Source organism: Mustela erminea, chromosome 15 (genome assembly GCF_009829155.1).
Source record: "Mustela erminea isolate mMusErm1 chromosome 15, mMusErm1.Pri, whole genome shotgun sequence".
NCBI classification, from domain to species: domain Eukaryota; kingdom Metazoa; phylum Chordata; class Mammalia; order Carnivora; family Mustelidae; genus Mustela; species Mustela erminea.
In genome coordinates, this window is record NC_045628.1 from 30,380,702 (window position 1) to 30,401,660 (window position 20,959).

At 36.2% G+C, this 20,959-nt stretch overlaps 1 protein-coding gene across 1 annotated transcript in view; it reads left to right on the forward strand.

Moving 5' to 3' along the window:
- The window catches only part of LOC116574029 (E3 ubiquitin-protein ligase MYCBP2-like), a 56,988-nt gene that overhangs the window by 28,916 nt on the left and 7,113 nt on the right, over positions 1-20,959 (forward strand). The window contains exons 2-4 of the mRNA XM_032314555.1: positions 1,286-1,361; positions 8,862-9,077; positions 16,954-17,107. Coding sequence (XP_032170446.1) covers positions 1,286-1,361; positions 8,862-9,077; positions 16,954-17,107 — 446 coding nt within the window. The remainder of the gene's footprint in view (positions 1-1,285; positions 1,362-8,861; positions 9,078-16,953; positions 17,108-20,959) is intronic.

The window sequence follows — 20,959 nt, forward strand, 5'->3', positions numbered from 1 at the left end:
GCCCTGCATCGGGCTTTGTGCTGGGCATGGAACCTGCTTAAGATGCTCTGTCTCCCTTTGTCCTTTACCCTTCTAAAAAAATTAAAAATAGGGGCACCTGGGTGGCTCCATCAGTTAAGCATCTGCCTTTGGCTCAGGTCATGATCTCACCGTCCTGGGATCGCCCCACATTAGGCTTCCTGCTCAGTGGGGAGTCTGCTTCTCCCTCTCTATCTGCCTTTCCCCCAGCTCATGTTCTCTCTCTCTCTCTCTCTCTCTCACACACACACACACACACACACACTCAAATAAATATATAAAATCTTGAAAAAAAAAATAGAACCAATGTTTTCCTTTTGGAAACTAAATTCTTCCCCTTGACTTCCCTGTTTTTGTGAATGACATCCCTACCTCCAGGTGGCCTAGGCATGCAACTTTTGTTTTGGTCACAACTTCCACTAAATTAGTTACCAAGTGTTAAGGACTCTAGCATCTAGTGTCTCTTCCTTCCCCTCCTCCTCTTCCTCTTTTCTTCCCCTCCCCTTCCTCTTCCTCTTCCTCTTCAGTAGCATCCTTTTGTTGATCATTAAATTATGTTTTTCATTCAAGTTTTTGAGCTCCTTGAGGGCAAGAACTGTCTTTTTCATGTTGTATTTTTTAGTACCTAACAGTGTGTACCTCAGTATTAGAGACATACTTAAATAAAATAAAATTGTTTTCCCTGATTCTTCTTTCTTCCACTATAATTCTTATTTTTTGCCACATTTTTTCTGTCTCTTTCTCGAAGTCATTCGGGGGCATCCTTCTGCTTAAAGAATAATTTGGTCTTAGGCCTGTGAGCTTGTGAAAAAACTGGCTACAGTATATAAGAAGAGTATGAGTTGAGGTCTTTTCTATAGCAATTTAGTAAAAATTGCTTCCTGTCCCTTTTTCTACTGTAGCCCTTGCAATTACAAAGAGTAGATTTTTCTGGGAAAGGAATAGACCTAATATTTATTGGCCTCCCCACTATTGAATAACATTTTAAAAACTTTATTTGATGCCATTTGCCTTTTTTAATTTTATAAAAATATTTGCAAAATTTAATTTTTTGATCATTTAATGTATATTTCTTAGCATTCCAGTGCTGTGTTATTATATCAATAGCTATATTGTGTGTTAGTAGTATCTTATGGGTGCATGGAGAGTATATTGTGTCATAGAACGTTTGCAGAAGAAACATTCAGATATCTAGTTTGGAAGTACATTTTTCATAGCTTTGTATATCCTAATAATGAACTTTCATAATTCTTTTTTCCACTTTTAGGAATAAGAAAATTTTAAATAAGAAGAAGTTGAAAAGAAAACAGAAGAGCAAATCAAAAGTGAAGACAAGAAACAAGGTAAAACTGCTGACAATTTATAGGGAGTAGGACTTTTTCATACAGTAATTGGAATAAAAATGCCAAGATTAAAAAGGTATAACTAGCAAACCATTTCATGTCTATTTTTTTAATTTTAATTTTTAAAAAGCCCCTTGTTACATAGTTATGCTATTTAGTTTCATTTTGGGGGCATTTCATGGCAGTGGCCTGGAAGTTAATATCTGGGTGATGAAAATTATTTACTGTTTATTCATGTTATCTTTGATCAGTTTTTGGGGGGAACATATCCATTTCTCTTCTCTTTTTTTCCTCATTCCTAACTATGTGTTCTAGAAACTGAGTAAAATGGGCTTGGACATTGGGACTTGGATTTGGCCTATGCATATGTCATGAGTTAGGGAGAATCTTGATATATCTATATTATTCTGAGCTTTTTTTGGTGGTGGGTGGCTGTGCAAAAGAAAATGCAATATGGAATATTTTAATTAGATGAGACCATAGAGGGCAAGGATCTTTCTTTTTCCATCTAAAGCGGAAGTCTTCTCTATTAAATCTTAGACATTTTCACTTTCTACCAAAGAGTCCTTTTTTTTTGAACGGTACTGAGAAGCATAGACAGGAGAAAGAGGGAAGTCATAACTATGATTTCTGAACAGCTCTACTTTTAGTTAAAGAAACAATAGCTTAGCTTAGCCTGTATATCATATTTAAGTTCTAAAGACAATTGTTTCCTGCCCTTTTTAGTTCGTGTTCTTTCCATTTTGTAACTGAGAGAAATGTACTTTAAAGTAGTAAGCCAAAAAATAAAATAAAAGTATAGGGGATGAAGTTTATTTCATGGCTCTATCTTAAGACACAGCTGGATCCATCAGTAGTGTCGGCAAATGTGTGTCTTCATCTCTTGCTTCTGCTTTCTTCTGTGTGTGGGCTTATTACCTCTGGCTGAGGATGAAGGCTGCTGGCGGCTCCAGCTTCATCAGTTCTAGCAGAAAGTCTTGAGTATGATTTTTGATTGAACTTCGTCATTCACTTTGGCCTTGGAGATAGGGTAATTTGATTGGTTAGGCTGAGTTATGTTTCATCTTTCTTCTTTTGTCCTCAGGTTTTTTATCTGCTTTTTAGGAGTGCCTTGTGATAAGAGTGATAAAAAAAAGTTACTCCTTTATTCCTAAAACATTAATGCATACTGACCTTGTGAAGGCCTTATGCTGGGTATTTGGGAGAGAAAGATGAGTAAGAAATGTTTTCTGCTTATGATGGGCATATAAAATAGTAAGAGTGTCGTTAGTCGTCCTCCTCTCTATTATTTTTCATTCACCTTTTTTCTGGACTATTTTTCATTCACCTTTTTTAAAAAGGTTATTTTAAAAATTCCAGTGAGCTTCCCCCCCAATGTATTTTAAGAATGAACATTTCTTTTCAGCAAATGAAATAAGATACAGTTTAACTGTATCACTTTATTTCCTTGTTTATTACTGTCATTGGCTCTTCTATTTCCCCTCTCCATTAGCCATCTCCTTCATTCAGTTTCTTTCTTATTCCGCTTAGATAACACAGTCTTAAAAAAAAAAAAAGTACTTAATCTCTGTTAGTTTCCTGTGGCTGCTGTAACAAATTGCATAAACTGATGGCTTAAAACAATACAAATAATTCTACAGTTTTAGAATTCTGAAGGCCAAAATGGATCTGGGCTAAAATCAAGGTGTTAGTAAATCTGTGTTCCTTCTGGAGACTCTAGGGGAGAATTCATTTCCTTGCTTTCCAGCTTCTAGAGGCTGCCTGCATGCCTTGGGTTGTGCTCCTTTACACCTTCACCAGCAATGATTGGTTGACTCCTCTCATGTTGCGTTACCCTGACATGTTTTCACTGTTACCTCTCCTTCTTTGACTGTCCCACCACCCTCTCTCATTCATAAGGACCCTTGTGATTACATTGAGCACACCCAGATAATCCAGAATAAACTCTTCACCTCAAAATCTGCAGTTTATTCACATCTGCAGGGTACCTTTTGTCATGTAAGGTGACACATTCCCAGGTTGCAGGGACTAGGGGAGGGTATCTTTGGAGGTCAGTATTCTGCTTACCACATCTTCCTTTCTCCCTTATGTTGCACTCATCTGACAAAATTTAATCCTGTATGAATCCAGCTGTTTTCTCTTTCCCTGCAGGTGAGTATTGTGTGCAGCTAAAGGGAGTTAAGATACCAGTACACATTCATGATTACCAGTCTCAAATGGACCTTGCATAGCTAGACTGTCTTCTTTTTTTTTCTGATAAAATAGTTCTATGACTATTTCAAACCTTTTCACTCTCTTCTAAGTTGATAAGTCCTACCCTCTAACAAATGACTTGACTTTCTTATAGAAGAAGTCAAATCCATTACACAGGAAACTTCTTCAGCATCCTGTTACCAAACATGCCTGGGTCTTAGGTTAGGGTATTTAAAGCAGAATTTTGAAAGATATTATCAAGGTTTAGAAAATTTCCATCATTCCCTAGCATTTCCTCATCCTTTGCTGCATTCTGTCTCTTCCTACAGCTATGGCTCTAGGCAACTACAGATGTACTTTCTGTCATTGTAAATCAGTTTTTATTTTCTAGAATTTCATATAAATGTGATCATGCAGTGTGTACTCTTTTGTATCTGGCTTCTTTTCCCTCAGCATAATGATTTTGAGTTGTATCCATGTAGTTGTATATATTAACAGTTCATTCTGGTTTGTGGGGTTTTGTTTTCTGTTTTTTGTTGTTTTGCTTTTGAGTATCCAGTTAGCGGATATATCTCAATTTGTTAATCCATTTACCTGTTGATATTTCCAGTTTTTGGCTATCACAAATGAAGCTGCTATGAATATTTGTGTATTAGTCTTCGTGGATAGATGTTTTTGGTTTTTGGAAGAATAAATGCCTTAAAGTGGAATGAGTAGGTGTTGTTTCCTTCCATGATTTGCCAAAAAATTGTTAAGTCTCAAAAGCAACTTACACTGATGGCTTAGATTTATTATAGCCAAAGGTACAGAATAGGCAGCAGGAAAGAGAAATCAATAGTATTAGTGGTGTCTAGGGAGTTAAGGCATAGGCTTTCTAGTTCCTCCTTGTCTGAGCACACGGGATACACATTGTCTCTGACAGTGAACTATAAGGATATGTATGGACTGTTTCTGTTCAGGAAAGTCCACTTGAGTGTTAGAATATGAGACTTTTATGGGGGGGGGTTGGTCACATGTAGGCATGTCCTGCTTTGCAGTCAGCCATGGTATGTGAAACTCAGGTGCTCATCATCAATCTTGATGTTTGTACAAAGCAGTGGAACAAGCCAATAGGCCTGGTCCGTTGCTCTGGGTGCATTTTACAAAACCAGCAGTAACTAACATAAAGAAAAGTCTAAAGACCACATTCCTAAGGATTGGCCCACAGTCAGCCCTGGTTCCCTTGGGGAAATAACAAGGAATAAGCATTCGTACCTGCATTGTTAACCCTTTTCTCATGGATGGTATGGTAGATGAATGTTTAACTTGTCAAAAAACCATTCATACTATTTTTCAGAGTAATTGTTGCATTTTACTGTTACACCAGTAGTGTATGAGAGATCCAGTTGCCTTATATCTTTGCAAATGGTGGTATTGTTAGCATTTAAAATTTTAGTCATTCTAAATACATACGGGTATTTATTTCACTGTGGTTTTAGCTTGCTTTTTTCTAATAACTTACGATGTGAACATCTTTTCATGTGCCTTTGACTATTCATATCTTGTTATTGTGAAATATCTTTCTTGTCTTGCCTCCCCTTTTTATAATTGTCATCTTATTAAATTGTCAAGAGTTCTTTATGTACTCTAGATAGAAGTCCTTTGTCAGATATCTGTGTTACAAATAATTCTTCCTGTTCTGTGGGGTGTTTTTTTGTGTTTTTATATAGTGCTTTAGAAGAACAAAAAGAGTCTTACAAATGTAATTGATTATTTTCTTATATATATGATTCATATAATTTGTGTTCTAAGAAATCTCTGTCTCCCCCAAGGTCACATAGATTTTTTTTCTATATTTTCTAGTAGAAATTTTATAGTTTAAGCTGCTGTATTTAGGCCCATGATAGGTTTATAGTTAATTTTTCCGTGTGGTATAAAATAAGGGTTCATGTTCATTTGTTTTCATATCGGTATTCAGTTAATTGGCATCATTTTTACAAAGACTTCTCTTTTTCTATTGAATTGTCTTAACACCTTTATAAAAAATAAGTTGACCATACTCTTTTGAACCTATTTCTGGAATTAATTTTTGTTTAATTGATCTATGTATCTTTCTTCACACCAATACCACAGTGTTTTCTTTACAGTAGTTTTGAATTCAGGTCATATGTCTTCCAACTTTGGTCTTTTTTAAAAAAATGGCTTTAGGGCACCTGGGTGGTTCAATTGGTTAAGGGACTCCCGTCGGCTCAGGTCATAATCCCGGAGTACTAGGATTTAGTCTGACATTGGGCTCACTGCTCAACAGGGAGTCTGCTTCTCCCTCTGACCCTCCCCCTTCTCTTGCGTGCTCTTTCTCTCTCTGTCTCATTCTCTCTCTCTCAAATAAATAAATAAAATCATAAAAGAAATTTAAAGAAACATTGTTTTAGTTACTTTAGGTCCTTTATGTTTCTTTATAAATTTTAGAATCAGCCTCTCAATTCTGTTTTCAAAAGTATCTAGAATTTTTATTGGGACTTCATTGAACTTGTAGATTTGAGGAAGAGTTGTCATTGTAATAATATTAAATCTTCTAATCAATGAACATGGTTTGTCTCTATTCTCTTTAGGTTTTCCTTAATTTCTTTCAGCAGTGTTATTTCGGTTTTCAGTGTGCAGAGCTTGCACATAATTTTATTAAATATTAATTTTGTGGTTTTGATGTTATTATAAATGCTATTAATTTTTTAAAATTTTTTGAGATGATCATAGTAATGCAGTTGTAAGAAATAATACAGAGATTCTGTATACCATTCACTTGTTTTTCCCAATTGCTAAAGTATTGCATCACTGTGGTAAATATCACAGCCAGGAAATCCATATTGATCCAACCTACTGAACTTATTCAGATTTCACCAGTTTTACACGTACTCATTTGTGTTTGTATGTGGTCATGTATTTAGTTCTATGCAATTTTATCACATATGTGGATCTGTGGACAATTACCGCAGTCAGTGTGTGCAAGAGTTTCATCACGGGGATCCTTTTTGCTACGTTATATAGCCATAGACATTCCCCCACACTCACCCTCTTCCTTGACTCTGGCAATCACCAATCTATTCCCCATTTCCTTATTTTTTTTTTCATTTCAAGAAGGTTATATAAATGTAATCATGGGGACTGGCCTTTGCCACACAGCTTAATTCTCTTGAAATTTATCTCAGTTTTTGCATATATCATTAGTTTCTACCTTTTTATTGCTGGGTAAGCATTCCAAGTAGTAAGCTGTATCGTGGTTTGTTTAACCGTTCACCCATTAAAGTACATCTGAGTTGTTTCTTGCTTATTTTGAATAAAACTTTTATGAATATTCATGTGCTGGTTTTTGAATGAACATGTGTTTTTATTTCTTCAGTAAAAATGTCCAACAGCACAGTTGCTGGGTTGTACTGTAAGGTGCATATTTAATTTTGTAAGAAACTGCTATACTTTTTTCCAGAGTGGCTGGACCATTTTATATTACCATTAACAATGTATAAGAGATCCAGTTTCTCCACATCTTCACCAACATTTGGTGTTGTCATTATTTTTTATTCTAGCCAGTCTGATAGGTTTGTATTATGTCTCATTTTGTTTTAATTTGCATTTTCCTAATGGCTTACTATAATGAACTTATTATTTGCCTTCTGTATATCTTCTTCAGTGACATGTCTATTCATGTCTTTTGCCCATTTTCTAAATTGAATTGCTATTTGTTTTTTACTGTTGAGTTTTGAAAATTCTTCATATATTCTGCATGCTAGTCTTTTGTGAAGTATGCAAATAGTTTCTCCCAGTTCGTAACTTAAATGCTATTATTTTTTAAGTTATATTTTCCAGTTGTTCATTCTTAGTATATAAATACATTAACTTTTTTTTAATATGATCTGGTATCCCATGACGTTGCTAAATCCACACATTATTTCCAGTGACTTTTTTGCAGACACTTTAAGATTCTCTACATGTCTTCTACAAATAAATTTGTCTAGTAGGTACTTCTTTCTCACTATATCTTGTATTCCTTTTTCTTGGCTTATGACACTAGTATATCTAGTACAATGTGGAATCACATTGTTGAGAATAGGTGTCTTTGCCCTGTTTGCATCTTAGCTTGCAGGTGTTCAGTCTTGTACTATGTGTAGCTATGGGTATTTCATAGATGCCTTTTACTCAGTTTTGGAAATTGTCTTTTATTCCTAGTTTACTTGTACTTTTTATCATGAATAGGTGTTTCATTTGTGTCAAATGCTTTTTCCATGTTAATTTAGAGTATCATATGTTTTTTCTATTGTTTTTGTTGGTATGGGGAATTACGCTGATTCCTTTTCCAGTATTGTTACCAGCCAGTTTTTTGGTAGATCGTGATGTATTATCTCTTTCATATGTTCTTGGATTTGGATTGCTAATAATTGCTTGTTTTTAATACCTCTGGAAGGCATACTTACATGTTATTTGTCAATTAATTCTGGTATATATTTTTTCTAACAAGAATTAGTCCACTTTTTCCTCAGTTATTTATGGAAGAAGGGTAGAATTTTGAGACCAGTGTGTTCGGTACTTGAGGTGTACTTCCTGAATACTCTAATTTTTGTAACTTGCATTAATAGACTATCTTAAACCAGTTCTGTATAGTTCTAATATAAATGTAGATCTCAAAAGTGTGATTTGGTCTGATGAATAAAATGCTGGGCCAAAACAGAAATGGACTCTTGAGTTTTAACAATGAAATTGCCAAGCTCATGATTTTTAGTATTTATTAAGACTGATAGCTGGGAGAGAGCTTCAGGAAAGCATATGTCCATAATCTGCAGAAATCTAATTTCCTAAAAGTACCATAAAAAGTTGACCAAAATTAAAAATTCTGTTTTGTTTTGTTTTGTTTTGATTTCTGTTTAAGCCCCTAAATCTACTTTTTAAAGAAATCAAAATGTAATTTAACATTTGTAGTAGGTCACTGAGACTCCGTAATACATTTCATGTCCCCTAGAAAAGCAATAAATTAATATCCTGTGATACTACAACAGTTAAGCTTTGTTGGCTCTATTCCTGTCATGGGCTCAAAGGGCACTCCTGTTAGATTCTCTGCCACTCTCCATCCCTTGGCAGTTTGGTTATTGCTGTTACTTAGAAAGTAATGAAGTGTAGAAGAAAGGGTACTTATGTAAATTGTTAGATTATCTTTGCTGTGTCACATGTCTGACTTCTGCAAGTCATCTATCATGTCTAATCTTTAATTTTTTATTTAAAATGAGAATTGGTGATTATGGAAACGAATATGAAATTGATATATTCTGTCTTATATTTCAGTCTGAAAACTTGGAGAATACAGTAATCATACCAGATATCAAACTACATAGCAATCCTTCTGCTTTCAATATTTATTGCAACGTACGCCATTGTGTTCTGGAATGGCAGAAAAAGGAAACATCATTGGCAGCTGCATCCAAGAACTCTGTGCAGAGTGGAGAGTCAGATAGTGATGAAGAGGAGGAATCCAAAGAGCCCCCTATCAAGCTTCCAAAGGTAAGTCACTTAAGTTCCACTTGGATGGATAACCTACAAGCATTCCAGCTATAGTACAAATATTTGCATTGCTAAAATACCTTTTTATAAAATTGTGCACTAAAAATTAACAGGGCTTATGGGGAAAAACAGGTTTGGGGCAGACCAGGAAAACTGCAGTTTTATAGCTGGAGTGCTAACAAAGTCAGTAATTGGTAACTCAGTGGTAAGTACTTAGACAGCTCAGGAAGAAAGATCAGGGGCTTTTAAAAATGTACAAAAGCAGTAAAGTGGAATTGGTGGATTGTAAACCTTGAGCCATTGCAGATAGAAGTGGAGCTCTGAGCCTGTCGACTGCTGTTAAAGTAGGCATAAGCAGAACAGCAAACTACCACAAGCCAGGGGCCATAGAAAGCTGGGGGTGCTCCCTTCTGGAGAGGGAATCTGGGGTACAGGTATGCATTTTTATTTTTCTTGAACTAGAACTAGAAGGGCTCCTGGCTGTGCAACTGCTAAGCTGAGAGCTCTTGCCTTTTCTGCCTAAGGATATAATTGTACTCTTGTTAGTTTGGCTCCCTTTGCCTAGGAAGAAAATTTCATATGAAGCAATAAGACTTTTACTTTGTTCTGATATCATTCCTTATTTACCAGACACTTGTAAGCTAATTGGTGTTATAAAAACATGTATGGTAGTAGAATAGGCTATTCTTAAGGTACTCCATTCTATTTAAGTATTAATATATTTTAAGACTGTAATGTTATTTTATATATAATATTTTGTCTGTATTGTGGGTATAGTTGTATTTCTAACAAAAGACTTATAGACATTTTTTAAAAAGGTACCTTTTTAAAGGTATCATTTTATAAATGATTTATGCATATTGCTTTTGTCTAAATGTAGGCATTTTAAAATGATTTCCTTTATCATAAATGATTCAGGTCTGTTGCCTTTTTACTAAACTGACAGATACCTTAAAGCCATGCCTTGAAAACTCTTTTTTTTTTTAAGATTTTATTTATTTATTTGACAGAGAAACAGATCACAAGTAGACAAAGAGGCAGGCGGGGGTGGGGGGGGGGGACAGGCTCCTTGCTGAGCAGATAGCTCAAAGCAGGACTCAATCCCAGGACCCTGGGATCATGACCTGAGCTGAAGGCAGAGGCTTTAACCCACTGACCCACCCAGGCGCCTGAAAAGTTTTTTATACACACCCAGAGGAGCTATCTTGTAGATATTTTGGTATTTGAAAATAGCAGCCAAGATAGAAAGTATGTTCCTCATCTGATTTTTTTTTTTTTCTCACATCTCATGGTGGCTATTTCTAAGTGCACCACTGTCCTTAATCATTACTGTCAGGTTCTTCTCATTTTATGCTCAGCGGATGACTTGCTTCCTGTTTCATAGAGTAAGAGAGGTTTTGTGAACTTCCTCTGACTTTTAGTCAGTCGTCTTCAAATATCTTTCTCTTGGGACTCTTCCTCCTTTAGTCCCTTTCTCTCCAGTGTCCTTAAGTGTACCTTCTTCACTACCTCCTTCTTCTACTTAAAACAAACAAGCTCATCTTTTCCATGTGAGTTCCTCTAGGTAGAGAGTTTTCCATCAGGTACTGACCTGACAGGAAATAGAGTACAGTGACTAAGAACATGGGCCGTGGAGTCAAACTGTCAGGCTCAAACACTCACCATTAAAAATACTAGCTCTATGGTGCTGGCAAAGTTACTGGACTTATCTGTGCCTCAGTTTTGTCAACTGTGAAATGGAGGTAACATCTACCTCGCAGGATTGTAGTGAGGATTCAGTGAGTTAATAAATGTCATAGTTATAAATAAGTAGTTAGAAGTATCAGCTTAGGTGCAAACAAGGTGCAAACAAGAAGCTGTGTAGGTGCAAATGAATTTGAGTTTCTTTTCAAGGAACTCTTCAGTCTATTAATAAATACTTTACGTCCAAGGAAATCAAACTTCTGGACAGTCTGTGAGATCATGTGACAAGCAAGAGGAGAAGAAGTGCTGAGATGTCTTAATGCAGAGGCGTTCAGCATGCTGTGGGGTTTCGGCGTGGGTGGGGACTGAAACTCCCAGGTGGTGAGTTTGGCAGTCATTTGTGTGACACGAAGGACTGACACAGAAGAAGAAATGAGGCCTCAGGGCTTGAGGTGATGGGAGTTTGAGGGCAGGTGCGAAATGTTGGCATATTTCTTTTCCTTTTGACCATTTCTGCTCCAGGTGCTACTCTTTTCCATTAGTTCCTTTTCTTCATAATTGTTCCTCTCTTGCTCCTCCTGTATGTGTGGCCCTCGCTTTCCTTTTTTTCACTGAGGTTTTTTTCTTCTACTCCTTTTCTCTGGCATAATTAAGATAGTTTTTATTTGTTGTTGAAGTATCACTTTGATGCAGTTTTATTTTAAAAGCTAAGTTGAATTTATTATATGGCTCTTGCTTGTCAGTTCCTTTGCCTTGTTTTATTGGGTCAACAGCCATTGATATTTTAAAAAGAACTGTCTTACCCCTGCTTAAGTACTTCATATTAAGTTTTTTGCCTAAAACAAATTTTAGGGTTTCCTGGGTGGCTCAATTGGTTAAGCATCTGCCTTCAGCTCTGGTCATGATTCTGGGACTCTGGAATTGAGTCCCACATTGTGCTCCCTGCTTGGTGGGGAGCCTACTTCACTCTGCCTCTGCCTCTCCCCTCCACTCATGCTCTCTCTCTTTCTCAAATAAATAAATAAAATCTTAGAAAAAAGAACAAAAAACAAAACACAGTTTTTACCCAGCTCACACCATCTTTCATTGTCTGATTTCCAGATCCTCCAAAGTATTCCAAGCTTTATAACTACATTATTTTTAACAGTCATTTTTAGATTCATACTTTGCTTTCACTCTCATTTGATGCTAGTCATTCCACATATTTTGTTAAAGGATAGAGATGTAGATAGACTTATTTGTTTACTTCTTAAGTTTATTTACTTCTAAATTATTTTTTGAGTTATAGCACGCTTTATATTAGGCTCTGAAAATGAAATGATGAGACACAGCCCCCACCCTCAAGAAAGTTATGTATGGTAAGGATAGCCGGCATGTCTAGTGACTTAAGGGTTACTCGGGGCGTGATAGGTGTAGCGCAACAGGGTGGGGTAAAACTGCAGCACTGACTGCGGATGCACGTGCAGGCAGAGAAAACAGCATAATCGTAAAGTGCAACATGGGGGCTTAAGTGGGTAGAAGAAGAATCAATGAAACAAGATGGAATTGGGAGGGAGACAAACCATAAGTGACTCTTAATCTCACAAAACAAACTGAGGGTTGCTGGGGGGAGGGAGGTTGGGAGAAGGGGGTGGGATTATGGACATTGGGGAGGGTATGTGCTTTGGTGAGTGCTGTGAAGTGTGTAAACCTTGTGATTCACAGACCTGTACCCCTGGGGATTAAAAATATATGTTTATAAAAAATAAAAAATTAAAAAAAAAAAAAGTGTAAGTGGTCTCTTCTTGGCCAGAGTGGAGTTGGGTGAGTCAGAGAGCAGCAGCTAGATTGTAAGGCCTTCTGTGTCCTGTAGCCACTTTCAGATTTCATCTTATGATTTGGAAATATTGAAGATTTAAGCAAGAGAGTTTAATCAGACTTGTGTTTTAGTAAACTTATGTAGGTGCTAGTAAGAAAGATCACTAGAGGGTGGAGAGATTAGAGCAGAGGGACCAGTTAAGCAGCTACTGCAGTTGTCCACAAAGAGTGACTGATGGTTGGAATGAGGTAGTGGTTGTGTTCAGCCTATAGGAAGTATATGACAAGAATTAGTAGTTGGTTGATTATGAAGGCTGACAGAGAAGGTGTAATCTAAACATATTTCTGAAGTTTCTTGGGCAGTGCCATTTACTGCAAAAGGGAGAACTTGAAGAGAAACACTGCTTTGCTGGAATGATGATGACGTTTAGTTCTGGCCGGATTGACTGAGGTGTCCCATTTACACTAGATAGGGCTGAAGTTCCAAAGAAAAGCCCCAGCTAAAAATAGAGATTTGGGAGCTATTACGGTGTGGGGGAAGAAGGTGAGATGAAATTCTGCTAGAGATAGGATGGGAGTGAGATCAAGAATATTGCTTAAAAATTGTTAGCTTTGAAAAGTTGTAAGAACACTTCTTTTGGGCATGAAGAGAAGGGAAGAAAATGGTAGTAGTCATTGATAAATCTGTATGTCAGAGGATAGGAACTTAGACATTTCACTCCCAGATCTTCTGAGAGGCAGAATTCTTCTTCCTCCTCTTTTACTCTCCTCCTCCTCTGCTGCCACTTTTCCCCCACCCTTTCTTTCGCTGCCTTCTAGATTTTTTTCTTTATTATTTATAAATGTCATCACTACCAAATATTTGCTTTCTGCAAAAAATTCTGAAAGTCAATATACTTTCCTCTGTGGTAATATATAAGTCTACTTTTGGTTTCCTCTTCAGCTTTTTCAAATGTATTCTGGAAGTATTGGAATGGATTCTAGGACTTTAAAAGCAATTTTAAACTTATAGTGGACATAGAATGTTATACTGGTTTCAGGTATAGACCATATAGACAATTCTGCACAATTCAAAATGCTCACCATGTTAAGTGTGGTCATCATCTGTCACCACACAACATTATTACAATATTATTGACTATATTCTCTATGCTGTACTTTTCATCTCCAGGGCTTACTTATTTTTTAACTGGAAGTTTGTACCTCCTAACCCCCTTCATCTATTTTGCCTACCTCCACCCTCTCCCTCTAGGACTTTTTTTTTTTAAACATATTTATATTGCTTTTTTTTTTCTTTTTCCTTTTTTTAAGATTTTATTTATTTACTTGACAGAGATCACAAGTAGGCAGAGAGGCAGGCAGAGAGAGAAGGGGAAGCAGGCTCCCTGCTGAGCAGAGAACCTGACGTGGGGCTCAATCCCAAAGGCAGAGGCTTTAATCCACTGAGCCACTCAGGTGCCCTCCTCTAGGACTATTTAATACAACAAGTTATAATTTCTAATGGCAAGGAATTTATTATTACATCTAAATGTAACTCAAGTTTTATGTTTATACTTGTTAGTGAACTAATAAAATCACTTTTAGAAATACTATGATTTTGAGGAGAGCAAAAATAAAACCTTTTTGAAAGACTCATTGTATCATTTTTCTTTGGCCAAGCATATTTTTATCTTATTTTTCCCAGCAGTGACATTGGACTGACTGTATCAGAGAGTTATTTGGGTTTGTGTTCCTTCAAGTATAGTAGAGAGCCTTCGGGATTTACTTATTTGAAAGCAGCTGTAAAGAAAAAATTCAGTAAATTTACAAAACACTATTTTCTGAAGAGAAGTGGAAGAATATGTGTTGGGTAGTTATGGTTTATCATTGAAAGTATAGAAGCTTAGGAGCACTTGGTCGGCTCAGTCATTTAAGTGTCTGCCTTCAGCTCAGTTCATGATCCCAGGGTCCTGGGATTGAGTCTTGTGTCGGGCTTCTTGCTCAGAGGGGGTCCACTTCTCTCTCTCCCTCTCCCACTGTGTGTGCTTTCTTTCTAGCTCTTACTCTTTCTCAAATGAATAAATTAAAAAAAAAAAAAAAGATTCAGTGTTAAAGTACAATTTCAAAAGTTCATACATACGGTAAAATACTCAGCCAAACCTCAAGGGGAAACACTTCACAACATCTTTTGTTTCTCAACTCAATAATTCAACGCTAGATATGTTGGAAAACTTGAGGTTGATTTTTACTTTGTTATATATTGAAAACATACAATTATTCTGGAAACGAAGTAGTTTTCCCTCTTACTAAAAAAATTTTTTGTGAAGTAAGGTACAAATGAGTACCGAGAATCTACAGTGGTTAGCCTAGACAGATGGGTCATTTCTCTTTCCTGATCATTTGACTAACATTTTATGGGTATGTCTTACCAAAAACAGCCAGTGTTCTATTCCTAAGCAGTTCCTTATTGTCATACATTTGTTCTTACACTCTAAACTTACCAGAGAGACAACTCAGGAACTTGATTAGTAAGTAGCCTTACACCTTCTGGTAAGGTTCAGTACTTTCTCTGTTACTGTAGGAATTTTATATAAATAAAACTTGCTAAGAATGTATCTGTGACCTTCTCCTTTGGATTTTGAAAAGTCAAAATTGGTAGCAGTAGAGTAAGCATTCTTAGAGACTGAAAGGATATAGTCTCCCATTGGCCTGAGGACAGAGCCCCACATTTTGTGTTCAGGAGATCTTTGAGTTCATATTCATTTCCTGTAAAGTACATAAGCAGATAGAAATCTTGAACAGGGTGTTTTTATTTTTTAGTCTATTCCAGGAAAAGAAACTATATCACCTGGAAATTTTCACTGCTTAGTGCATTTAATCAATTTAAACTTTATACAAGCAATTTCTGTAATCTTAGCTATAACTAAGTCTGCTAGGATATTAGATAACTTCTCTAAAAAGACAGTCCTGCTAGTTATTTTGACTTCTTAGTCATATCTGTATTCTTCAGAAACCTTGCAAATGATAATCAGAACTACAACTGACTTGCCTGCAACTGATTTGACCATTATCTGGAAAATTTTTTTCTGAGTTGCAGTGGTTTTTAGCACACAACTGAGAGAGCAATTAAACAAATATTTATTATATGCCTGTCATGTGTCAGGCACTGGGCTAGCTGTGAGAGATAATCTAGTTCAGACATGCTCCTTGTCTATGAGGAGACCGCAGTTTAATTGGGAAAAAGGAAACAAAAATAGTCAGCTACACTATAATATAATAAATGCTGTAACAAGGCTCATTTATCCAGTTAGAGTATAAATTCTTAGAAGACAGGGACTAGTGTAATGTGTATCTTAATATCTCCTGTAGTGAGTTTCCCAAAAATAAGTGCTTAAGAAATATTTATGTAATATGTGATTAATGCACAGATCTCAGCCTGGAAGATAGTCTTCTGTTGTTATGTCCAACAGAATTAATGCTTTGATGCATTTCTACTAATTATTCTTGTTTTAACTTTTCTGTTACTTCTCCAAATAATTTGACACCATCTGAAAAGATCTTACACACCTCTTTCTCAAAATATTGCCACTGACTGAAGAATGGGATTTCATTGTCTGTTGTTCTGTCATTCCACTGAAGTTATCTCCCAATACCAGATCATCACATTTCTCTCTCAGACTTTAGCTGCAGATTTCTCTGTCTTTTGCTGGATACTGAGTCAGATTTTTCCTTGGTCCTGATGAGGAGTGATAAGATAATTAAAGGTAAAATAGTAGTGAGTTTTTAAGTAGACAGTTTTTAATTCTTTTTGTGAAAAACCCTACAAGAAGAGGGGACACCATCAATAAATAGTAATGTGACTGTACCATTATAGGAAGGGCTAAGATGAAAAACTCCTTTTTAAATGAGTTTTTTTCTGGTCATAAGTAACAATTGACATGACTTTTAATGAAAGATTGCTGATTTGTAGTTAAGTATGGCCAAATGAACTTTTAAATTAATAGAGTTTATTTTTTCTGAGTGAATGTAACCTAGTATCTAGTGCACTCCTACAATTTTCATGTTATTTTCTTATGGCTTCCTTATGCTGTAACTGCTTTTAAAATAGTACCATTATTTTTTAGCCTTCCATATAACTAAATGGTTTTCTGAATCTTGAAATTAAACATCATGGGTAATTGTGGGTTTTTTTGTTTGGTTGGTTTTGGTGGGGGTAATGTATTTCTTTTTGTTTTTGCCTTTTAAATATGGAAGCATTAATCATTTGCTGGGGAAATAAGCTGTACTGTTTCAAAACCCAGGAAAGTGTTATTAGCTTACCCATTACAAGGTATGTGTGTGTGTGTGTGTGTGTGTGTATGTGTGTGTGTGTGTATATATATATATATATATATTTTTTTTTTCCCATCTTAAACAGATCATTGAAGTTGGACTTTGTGAAGTTTTTGAATTGATCAAGGAGACACGATTTTCTCACCCATCCCTATGCCTCAGGAGTCTCCAGGCCCTGCTTAACGTACTTCAGGGTCAGCAGCCAGAAGGCCTTCAGTCAGAGCCACCTGAGGTCCTAGGTAAGAGCTCAGGATCATTAAATGAAGTCTTTAAATGTAAATAGCTTCTCTTATGAAGCATATACTGCCTGTAATGCAGTGTTTGTTTTTGTTTTTAAATTATGGTATTAAAACAGCAGGGGTGTAAATTTTAAGGTATTTTGCTCTGTTCTACTAGAGTTATAGTTTAATACTTACAGTTCATGCACAGACATTTCTTGATTACTGTGATGATGGGGGAAAAAGCAAAACGTAAATCCTTGGAACCCAGAAATAATCCCAAGCCTTATAATCGCCATTAACTTAATTTGTTCTCATTAAACCTTAGGCCAAAATAGTGAACATTGACTTTGTCTAACTTTATGTGTTGTTCTGGGTAGTTAAAAATGTGAGAAGAGAGGAAACAAATGCCGCCAACCCAAAACAGCACATCTAGTTTCCCAACAGACGGCGTTTCTTTTGTATCCATTGTAAACAAAAATCCATTTTTGTTATAGATAATGCTTTTGAATTAGTGACAGCTTCCAATAAGTAAATATGTTCTCTTTTTGTAAAATGTATTTGGGTTTTATAAATGCATGCCTTTCGTGTTATTGATACAGGTTCAACACATAATCCAGTAAGCAAGTTGAGAGCTCTTGAGGAAGAGAAATAGAGATGGGGGCATAAGTTTGAAATTGGCTATCGCTTTTCTCTGATGCTAAAGTCTAGATTTTTCTAAATCTCAAGCATTAGTTCATATCAGAGTCATGTGGGTCCTATCTGTGAAGTTTCTGATTCAGTAGATTCAGCATAGGACCCAAGAATTTGCATTTAGAATACATTTCTGGGTGGTGTGCCAGTGCAGCTCACCTGGGGACAACACTGTTGGTCTGGACTAGAGTTTGATCTTTCTTTTTTACTTGGTTATTTAGTATTTATTAGGCCCACATGTGAGAACCTAATTACATGTCATACTGGTTTTGTTTTGGTGGTGGTTTTTTCAGGGGAGGGTAGAGAATCACATGGTGATTAGTTTTTGTGTTTAAATTTTTTGTTTGGTTTAGTGGGGGAGGGGAGTGCTTGCCAGGGAGACAAGCTGAAGATTTAAAAAAAAAAAAAAAACCCTCCCCCACCCTGTGTTATTAAATACTACTACTAAATAAAAGCTGTCATATGGTGAGAAGCAAGCATCTTGTTTGATTATTGTTATGGTAACACCAGTGATCATATTACTATTGTGATGCATTACTTGGCATCACGGCATCTTACTAAAGCTTTATTTATTTAACTGATTTTTTAAAAATTTTCCTTTATTTTTTATTTATTTTTTAAATTAATTTATTTATTTTCAGCATAACAGTATTCATTATTTTTGCACCACACCCAGTGCTCCATGCAATCCGTGCCCTCTCTAATACCCACCACCTGGTACCCCAACCTCCCACCCCCCGCTACTTCAGACCCCTCAGATTGTTTTTCAGAGTCCATAGTCTCTCATGATTCACTGATTTTTTTTTTTTTTAAAGAATTTTTTGCTGATCTCTGGCTTGTCACTTAACAAATAATTGAAATATTTAAAATATCCACTAAAACCTATATATCCTATTTATTACTTTGAGTTACTTGCTGATCATTTCTATTTCCTAGATCTTCTGGCATACCATTGTCTTTTATCCATTGTTAAACATCTTGTTTTATATATTTATTTGGCCAGGGTTTTTGTTTGTTTGTTTTTTTGTTTTGTTTTGTTTTTTCTTGTTAATAGTTGCAGATACTGCTGTACTTCTTTGGTCTCTCTTTTATCCTTTCAGTGTTTGCTTCTGGTCTCTTTAGTGCTTTGATTTATTTTTCTATTGAGGGATTTACCATCACTTTATATTTCTTATTTTGTTTAATTAGCTCAAAGATGTAATTTGACTTTTTTAAAACTAAATTTTTATTGAAATCTTTCTCTGTTTTTTCCTTTGATCTAATAGTGTAATCACATGAATACACTTTGGGTTTTTTTCATGTGATTCATGAAAATATAGGTATATATGAATCACTCTTACTGTCAGGGTAGTTTGATTGATTATTACACACCAAGCTTCTTCTCCTAGGAAATGGATTTTGATTTAGAAATTGTCTAGGTAAAAAAAATCATTCTTACATCTATTTTTCTGTTCATTTTAGGGTTGGAATGTATGTTCTTAAGTATTCACGTAAATGTAAAAGTATCTTCTATGTTCTATGCAAAGAGCATATAATTCAGGGGTGATCAGTACAGACATTGTTGCTGTTATTATGGGACTTAGTATCAGACAGTCGAACATGTATGATTGCAGATGTGGATAAATAGTATGGAGGATGCAGAGGGAGTTCTGGGAGTCTATAACGGGCTTTTTTGAAGATGTGACATTGGAGACTTGAAAGACAAGTAGGAAGAAGTTAACTGGGTTTCTAGGCAGAAAGGAGAGCGTGCAGTAAGTCTCTGAGATAGGAAGGAGAATGACTGAACAAAGATTGGCTGGCACGTGGACAGTGAAGGGAAGGAGGCCTTTGCCATAGGCGAGGAGGGAGGCAGGGACTAGACCATATGGAGCTTCATAGGCCATGTTAAAGGAGCCCGGTAGCTTTTGTTCTAGGAGAAATGGAAAGTCACTCACTGTCTCCTTAAGCTTAAAAAAAAGTTCTTTATTTTATAACTCTTACACTGTTCTTTTCCACTTGAATCTAACTTTTTTGATAACAGGCATTCTTTATCTTGTTTGCCAAAGTACTACCACAACCGAGAACAGTTTCTCATGTACAGAAAGAATTCAGTAAATATTTTCTGAGTAATTAAAAGATGAAGGGGCAGAAGGATAATGATGGAAGGAAGGATGGACAAATGGAGATAGTGGAGAGGAAAGGATGCGGGGAAAGAAGTATAGTTGGGAGTGAAGGGTGAGGGAAGGAGAGACTGAAGGGTACACAGGCAAGTGAAGAAGGGAGGGAGACTGGAAGGAAGGGAGAGGAGCACCAACCAGCTAACCAAGGAGTGAACAGATTTTAAATAGAAAACCAGATGCTTGGTTTAAAACTTCTCTCTGGCTCTAAAGGGACAAAGTGAAGGTAGGAGCTAATTAAGGAGCACTTTGTAGTATTCTGATTCTGAGGTGGTTGGAAGGATGGATTGGGAGGCTGGTCGTGAGATGGACCAAGTGAAGGCTTTCGGAAGCACCAGTGACAGGCGTAACTGGGACGAGAGAGACAGGAGGTGAGGGAGACCGCGGAAGGCGAGCTCCGGGAGTCAGCGAGAAACCACATGCGGCCTTTTTTCAGAGAGTTGCAGTACACGAATTCTTTCTCTCGCTCTTTTTCCCTCTCCCTTTCTTCATCTTCTGCAATTTTGCAGTCTTTTTCTGATTGTTTCTTTCTTTTTCTTTCTGTCTTGAGTTCTCATTCTATACGGATTTTCAAATTCCCCTTCCCTTCTGCAGAAGAAATACCTGGAAGTCTTTGTTTCAGTTTTGGGCAGAGTTGTTCAGGGGATTTTGTGTGGGAACTTCATGTGACCATAGGACGTTCAGGTGTTCATTTACCATCTTTACCACTAAATGGCTTTATCATTTAGGGAAAATCTCTTTATCTCCCTGTCTCAATTTCATTGTTTTTTAAAGGGGGATGGTATATGTCCTATTGACTAGAAGGTTTTTCTAGGGTATAAAATGAATTACATACTCACTTTATAAATACAAATGTGAATTGTTATTATGTTAGCAATAAAGCAAGTTCACATAAAAACAAATTATAGCATGTGTATATGTATTCTGTTGTTTTGCAAATATGTAATTTTCTGGATACTTATAAACATTTTAAGAAGCTTGTATTCTTCCCACTCTAAAAGGTAAAATAAGTGCTGTGAGTAGT